The sequence below is a fragment of the Phoenix dactylifera genome, unplaced genomic scaffold (genome assembly GCF_009389715.1).
Source record: "Phoenix dactylifera cultivar Barhee BC4 unplaced genomic scaffold, palm_55x_up_171113_PBpolish2nd_filt_p 002334F, whole genome shotgun sequence".
Taxonomy (NCBI): domain Eukaryota; kingdom Viridiplantae; phylum Streptophyta; class Magnoliopsida; order Arecales; family Arecaceae; genus Phoenix; species Phoenix dactylifera.
This window is the reverse complement of record NW_024069570.1, coordinates 2,541-11,026: the sequence shown is the minus strand read 5'-3', so window position 1 is coordinate 11,026 and position 8,486 is coordinate 2,541. Positions and strand designations below refer to the sequence as shown.

General features: G+C 42.3%; 1 protein-coding gene across 1 annotated transcript; it reads left to right on the top strand.

Annotated features, from left to right (window-relative positions):
• The first annotated feature begins 2,009 nt into the window (after positions 1–2,009).
• On the top strand, positions 2,010–4,159 carry LOC103698426 (UPF0481 protein At3g47200-like). The gene has a single exon (XM_008780438.4). The coding sequence runs from the start codon at positions 2,253–2,255 to the stop codon at positions 3,792–3,794; it is 1,542 nt and encodes a 513-aa protein (XP_008778660.3). The 5' UTR covers positions 2,010–2,252; the 3' UTR covers positions 3,795–4,159.
• The last annotated feature ends 4,327 nt before the right edge of the window (positions 4,160–8,486 follow it).

Below are 8,486 nucleotides of genomic sequence, written 5' to 3'. Positions count from 1 at the left end.
AAGCAACACTAGAGGAATATATAAAAGCTATATAAAAAATTTATTAAGTCTATACGCTATTTACATGGCATATTGAGGTGATGCGCAGCACGATCATAAAATTAATACCCCTATTCCTCTAAGGAAGAGAAAATTAGAAGAAAAAAAACAGATGCCGCTGCCAAACCTAGCGAAAAGGAACAGGAAGAGGAAGAGGTGTTAATTTTAGTGCCAAGTTGGATGCCAGCTTAGTAGATCAGGCAAATTATCCATTGTTACTTCAGCATATATTATTCAATTGTCAAAACTAGATAACTGGCATGCGATTGGTATCTAATGAATGTTTTCTGTCCGCCACTTGATGGATCAATATGTTCTAACGCAAAAGCACCAATTTTTCTTTTTGTTTCCATTACTGACGTGGGACGTGAGGATTTGGACAAGTGGAGACACATCTCCAAAATAGTAGGACGTGTGGAGTTAGATCAATGCGGCTGGCATGCCACCAACGTAGCACTATTTTTTTGTGCTGGAAATTTTATCCTACCCTACGTGCATCAAGTAGCATTGCACCATGCCAAGCACTTGCTTTTTTCCGGATCATAAATCAAGTACTCATCTCAATAATTGATATACAGGAATAAATATTTGTGATTGCCATGGTGCATCGATCATGTGATGTATATGCATGTGGTGTAGGATATAATTTGGGCAGTTTGTGTTGGCTCTAAAAAAACTTATCCATCACTGTCTTAGTCTTATAAATAGAATACAACGCTAAAAGGGCTATCATGGTGGACCTCTCTGTCGGCTCATCTGGTTGACTTAACAACTTGTTTTTTTACATGCCAATATGATGCATGGATGATAGCCATTCAATTTCAAGATAGACCGTGTGGCGCTCATTCAAATATGATATCCATCCACAATGGTGGAACCTATCCAAAAGAAGCGATCTTCGTCCATTCTTCCGGTCCCCGGTATGATGGATGGAAGATATGATTCCAGCCGAATCGAGATTCCTGCGCACGCATCCGGGGACGTAGCACTGTTAATTTGTTCTTTTGTCAACTCTGGTGGGTCAGCCTTCGTAAATAGAAGGAACAACGAGACGAGAGCGACCGGCCCCACCAAGGAAAAATATTTGTTCATTGTAAATTATAGTTCACTTGGCCTCCTAAATGCAGCAAATAACGTTACGAGGGTCATTACGGAGACGGACCCCTCTCTTAACCCAAGTTGCAGACATACCAGCGGCATTTGACGTGCCAATAGGATGGGCAACTGCCAGATTCATTTTTGATAGGTGATATGGCGCCCATCTCAACTCATTATCCCTTTTCATAAAAAAAATATTATTTCCAGTTTTACTCTTTTCTATTTTATATCATGAGTTGAAAAAATTATTGATTGGATCAGATGGACCATTTCAATCTAATCATAAAAAAATGCACCATAATTTCACCACCAAGCAATACAGATGTTGACGAAAAAGGAACAGAAGAAAAAGAGAGCAATATAGGCATATTTATGTATGTTCCTTTGTAATTACATTGGTTCTAAGCAGGTAGATTTGATTCAACCAATAATTTTTACCATAAGCGTGCCATTTAATAGAACAACATAGTTGGTATGAAATAAGTGCCTTGTTTTTGAGTAATTTTTCTGAGTTACCCTATCATTGCCCTTCAAATAATGAAGCATCTGGACTTGCTGCCAAAAAATATAAGGACCCATCAACAAAAATTATTGCTATATTTGGTCACTCCTTGGCCTTTATTTAGGAAACGTGATTCACATATGATGTGACTAAAATCGGGTTTGCCAATCGTAAGCCGACATGTAGTATAGGAGGGACCAGTTTCAATTGGGCTTATTTTTTTGGATCAATCTAGAAAAGGAAAATAAGAAATCAGCTCCCAGTCGGACTCTAAATTCTGGAGTCTCACTCTAATGGGACCAGTACTCGTTATCTATAAGAAAAGACTCAGGACTCTATGAACGAACACAAATTATGAGCACTCTACTTCCTCTTCTTCTTGGTCTTTCTACATATTCTGTTCTTTAAAGCTCTAGAGGCCTCTTCATTGGTACTTTATTTTCCATCATAGCAGATCAACGTCCTCAGACCGGATTTTTTAGCAGCACAATATGTATTCAGTGCTCCGATGACTTATGTTACCATGTATGCTTGCTTGTGTGGCTCTCCCTTTATCTATTATTTTCCCAGCTAGAGCCAATAGCATTTCTATCCTTCTTACAGCAAAGGCGCGATGGACTCCTCCGAGAAGGCCAAAGGAAAGGAGAAGGTGGAGACCATGGAAGTGAGCGAAACCATCAGTTCTGTTGGAGGGGAGGGTAACCCCAGTGCAGCAGGCGGCCTTTCCCCTGGCGATATCCTAGCTACGGACGTTTGGGCCGAAACAATGCTGGATAAAATCAAAGTCCTTCAGAAGCCACCTAGTCACACTGCATCCAAAAGCATCAGCACAGCTCCTGCAAGCACTGAGGACCGTGACAAGAAGCTTTACGAGCCAAGGGCGGTGGCCATCGGTCCCTACCACCGGAAGACGGAGAATAATTATTTCAGAATCACGGATAAACACAAACTGTGGTGTGTGCAAGAAGTGATCGGCTTTCACCCAAAAAAAGAAGAAGAAGAAGAAGTGATCGGCGATAGTTACAAACAAGACCTCGGTAAATTCCTCGGTAAGATGAAGGAGAGGGAAAGAGATGCTGTGAATTTTTATCGTGAATGTTATGGGACAGACAATAACTTCGGCATGAATTCCAAAAGTTTTCTGGAGATGCTAATGCTTGATAGCTGCTTCATCTTGTTTGCGCTTTCATTGCATTATAATCCTGTCAAGGTACTCCCTTTTGTGGGTGGCCTTGAAGATGGACCATGGGCACCACGTGATATAGTGGGGGCATCGGAGCTTGTCAAGACTGACTTGCTGTTGCTCAACAGCCAAATCCCTTTCTTTATCCTTGAGGATGTTTTCAATATGCAAATTGCTATTCACCCAAACGAATATATTTACACTGAAGGCAATGAAGGCCAACCCACAATCAGAAAAGTTGCTCTCAAGTTTTTTGGTACTCTCGGTTTAGAATGCAACGGTTCGAATGACACAGAAACAGAGGAGGTTCATCATCTGCTTCATTTGTACCACATGTATTTGAAGCCAACGAAGCATCGTGCTGCAAGCCTTCCTGGAGATACATTTATAATTATCAATCCACGGCGATATCTCCCCAGCGCAACAGAGCTCCAACGAAAGTCCGCGGTGAATTTTAAGGTGAAAAAAACGGTAGGTGTGCCACAATGCGTGCTCGACGTAACGACGAGGAAATCTGGAGATATCCAGGTGCCGGCATTGGGCGTCTATGACCATACCAATATTCTCCTCCATAATCTAATCAACTTTGAGCAGTCTCTTGGCAACATGGACTCGTACATCACAGCCTACGTCGCATTCTTGAATCACATCGTGCAGAGAGAAGAAGACGTGGAGCTGCTTGATACAAGAGGGGTGTTGGAGCACAGATTGACCAGCCGTGCGGAGGTGGTCGCTGTCTTCAGGCAATTACATAATGTGATCGATCATTATAAGACGCCCGGTTACTTGGCTAGCGTATACGAGGAGGTGAATGATCGTTGCACCAGCAAGTGGCGCAGAATCTATGCCGATGGGAAGCAACGTTATTGCTCCAATGTATGGCTGAGCATGTCGTTTGTTGCCGGCATCGCTCTATCAGTTCTCGCCCTCATCCAGACCATCTACGCCGTCGAGGGCTACAAGAGAAAATGAATGGCACCGCTGCTAGCTAGGAGCAGCGTTTGATGTTATGCTGAATAAATCGTGCATGAATGTAATCCATCGCGCATGATCCGTCCCACTTGTCTCAGCTGTAATGTTCTTTCCTGTGTTATATATATTGTAAGCTGTCTGATGTGTCTCCCCTAGATTTCAGGGATCCTCCCCCCATCGGGGGAGACCAAGTTTTTTTCATCTTCTTTTGGTGTAATTACTAATAAGTGTCGTGGTAGCTACTTGTGTGAATTCTCCCCGTCAATGTAAATTAAGCTTGCAAGTGGAACTTTTTAAACCGTGTACCTAACTGCTTAATAGTTTATCTGTTGTAACTGATGCTGGAACTAATGATATATGCAGTATTTAACCTTGTTTCTGTAAGATATTATTGATTGAAAACGCTTATTGTTCGCTAATACTGACTAATGGCATTCGGAATGACTGGCACGTTTTCTCAGGAGGGTCCGGGGGCGACCCCACCAATCTCCCCGGATGCACGTAGATGGAGAGTGTGCAGGACAGCAATCCGTAAATCCGTCCATTGTTTTGTTTTGTTTTTTTTTTTTTTGCTAAAGCAAAAGGGGAAGGAGGGAGGAAAAGACAAGCCCACCCCTGCGTAGCAGCCTCCACTGGGCCCCCACCCCGCCAGGAGAATGTTCGATGCGGGCAAAAATGACCGTGTGTTGGGCACCTTGGCCGGTTTTACTCATACCCTCCCCACCCGTGGGCCCGGCTCGATTACCCTTCTCGGCTCCGACTCGAATACCACGTGTAAGTACGTCACACCTGGCACCACTGAGACTACTAGCAGAGCGATACGCCCTTCCAGACCCCGTGTTCGAGCAGAGAGCATTTAGTCTCCACAATTTAATCGACGCTCGTGCGTTTCGAACTCAGAACCACTTAATTGGAAGTAAGACCACGCTCCCATTGGGCTACCACCTCAATGGTTGGCGAGCAAATTCACCATTGTGATGTGACTTTGTATTGGCTGAAGTTCAGGCGCTCCCCACCTCCCCCCAGCTCACGTGCATTGTCGAGTCCCAAGCCCCTCGTTAGGTAATGTTCTGCCAGTTTTAACTTGTTTGCCCTATGGCTTGGAGAGGAGGAGAGAGAGTGTGACAGCGAGCGAGAGATTTCTTGAGCCCGGTCCTTATCTCACAACAACTAATGGTCTTCCAAGCGCCGTTTCACTTAGTTAGCCCACTAGCATACTTTACAACAAATTAATATTATTATATTATGCTAATGTTTTATGCCAGCATCATAAGTATATGACCATTGATGGAGAAAATATGGGACACCTTGATCTCAGGCTAGACTAACTCCCTTGATCTCGGACATGGATAGTGGTGAACGACTTTAGCTCCAACCGAGGAGTCGCCAGCTGAGAAGAACCATCAAAATGCGTCAAGCAGGGCTAATAACCCTAAGAACCAACAGTCCTGGCAGTTCACAGTAGTGGCAGCCCCATGTCTCGTGTTAGACCTGAAGTAAAAATCTCTCGCAAAATCCGATAAAATCGGATGCCCGGTCAGAAAATCAGTTTTAAATTTTTATCTATTTATTTATAACAGGTATAAATAAATAACATAACTATATTATGTTTACCATACCTCGGTCCCGCAGCGGAAGATTGATCGAGGTACTCTGGAACAGAATCTGGTACAGGGCCAAGTGCTGGATCAGATACTGGATCGGATGCTAGATCTAGTACTGGATCGGGAACTGGATCTGGAACTGGATCTGGTGCCGGATCTGGTACTGGTGGATCTGGTGCTATGCGAGGCCCGGATGTACGGACCCTCTACTTCACACGCACGCCAAGAAATGCAGGAAGGTAGGATGATGTCTGTATAGTGCAGAAACGTTTTTTTGCAAATAAACCCCTGGAAGAAAAGAATTTCAAAAATTCTTTCTTCCCTTTTTTTTTTCTTTTCTTTCTTTTCCTCTTTCTTCCCGTTTCCTTTTCCTCTCTTTTCAAGCTACTCAAAAGATCATGAATCTCCCCTCTCCCCAGATAAAATCTCTAGCAAAGAATGAAGAGAACCCCAGCCTATTTATAGGCAAAGAAAAGGCTGAACCAGGGAAGAGAAAACGCCAAACGATTCATGATTTAATTAAATTTTTTTTGAACCGTTTGATTTCATTTAAATCAGCACTACATTAAAGAGTTTTGAAAACCGAAGAGACACGTCTCTTCGGATCTTCAAATGGTTGCAGGATGAGGAAGATCAAGCGGTCAATTTATGTGTTTCGAAGAAGGGAAAAACCGTGGTTCACGGGAGAACGTTTCAGCAGAAAAGTGGTTCATAGGCTTGTGTGGACCGAAGAAGAAACACAGGAAACGAGTCATTTAATTCAGGAGGGCATCTAAGTAAATTCCCAATTCAAATTGATTTTTCTTAAATGGTTTAATTCAAATGGGCTGAATTAAAATGGGCTTGGGTCCATTATTGGTTCTAAACCAAATTGAAGACCAATTTGAAAGATTTTGGATCCGAAAAAATTCCACATGAATCTGATTCATGTGAACTTCAATTAGTTCAATTTTCAGATCAATCCGAGTCACACTTGGACTAGAATAAATATGGAATAAATCGTCATAAAGCCCAATTATATTTATTTGAATCCAATTCAAAACCATACTCAACAAATGAGCCCAAATCAATTTCAATTACATTAATTGAAACTTGATTAAGCCAGAATACAGACATAATCAAATACACATCCATGAAATTCAGTATGTACCTCATGTTCAGTGCTAGCTGAACATAGACAAAACCAAATCTCACATGACCCACAATTTAATTCTCAATTAAATTGGATCAAGTCCTTCCTACTTAACTTGACTTGTGTGCGTGACTCCGATAGGTTCGAACACTAAGCCGGTAGTACATGAACCACTTCATGCACTAATCGAGGTGACCATCTAGCAATGATACCCGACGTCCGGATAGGTCGAATATGCCAAGCAACATTCAAGAACCCATTCATATGGTTACTGCATAATTGATCCTTTTGACCAACGATGCTCAAGATGACCTAAAGTGAACTGTCATACTTTGGTCCGGTCATTCATATTGTATTTCAATTAATTAAATTCAAGTGACCAATCACTTGGTTTACCCTGGCCAAGGTTTTACTAAATTGAAACACAGCGAAGCATCAACTCCTATAATCTGGAGCGGTCAATCCCTTCTTGACTCATACACAGACTTCGCGAGTACTTGACTGCACCCAGCAACTTTTCAATATCTGAATTAGAAATTCAGATCGTTCAGTGCCAAAGTACAGTGAGTTGCTTGCAAGTCACCGTGATAGTCTCAGGTCTAAGGGATACTTATGCCCATATGCTTTGTGAGCTAACTCCTGACAGTGGAGTGCTCAACAGGTGAGTCACTGTTCAGCGACGATGTACTCCTACATCTCACCTATATGCCATACCAGTGTCTCCACACTCCTTGGTTAAGAGGACAACCAACTAAATGGCATACAACGACCTATACTTGACATAGCTATTGTCCAATTAATAGCTTGTCAATCGGTCGCGAACTAATTTAAGGACTAAATGATAAAACCTCCTTTATCCACTAAATTAGTCCTAAGGACTTCATCACAATACACAGGAGTTCCTATTTGAAGATGCAACACTTGTGATGAAAAGAGTGCCATAATAGATTTTATTATTCATTAAATAAAACATATACATTATTCTTACAATAAAAATTGGCTTTGGGACACAATTCCCAACAACTCCCACTTGAACTAAAGCCAATTTGTACAGTATCTAATACCCATCTTCGATTTGTGATAATCGAACTCCTTTACAGAAAGGGCTTTAGTGAATGGGTCAGCTAGGTTCTCCTTTCCATCGATCTTTCGAAAATTGACGTCACCTCGTTCCACGATCTCTCGTACAAGGTGGTAGCGACGCAGAATGTGCTTGGTTCTATGGTGGGACTTTGGCTCCTTTGCTTGTGCAATGGCTCCAGTATTGTCACAATACAAAAAAACTGGACCGTTGATTGAGGGAGCAACACCAAGTTGATTTACAAACTTCTTGATCCAAACAGCTTCCTTTGCCGCATCTGATGCAGCAACATACCTTCTGCTTCGCATACGGAATCGGCTACTGAATGCTGCTTGGAACTTTTCCAGCAGACTGCTCCTCCATTCAGGGTAAACACAAATCCTGACATACTCTTACTATCATCATGGTCTGACTGAAAACTAGAGTCTGTAAACCCCACAAGTTTTAAGTTGGATTCTCCATAGATTAACCATTGGTCTTTAATATTTCTCAAATACTTAAGGATGGTTTTCACCACCTTCCAATGGTTCTCACCCGGATTAGACTGATACCTACTCGCTACTGCTAGTGAGTAAGCAACGTCCGGTCTTGTACATGTCATGGCGTACATGATAGAACCTACTGCAGAAGCATATGGGATTCTACTCATACGCTCTCTTTCTTCGGAAGTTGTCGGACAATCTTTCTTAGAGAGAGAAATTCCTTGGCCTATCGGAAGATAGCCCTTCTTGGAATGCTCCATGTTGAACCGCTTCAACATAGTGTCGATGTACGTGGATTGGGATAATCCAAGCAACCTCTTAGATCTATCTCTATAGATTTTCATCCCTAGGATGTAGGATGCTTCTCCCAGATCCTTCATGGAGAACTGTGAT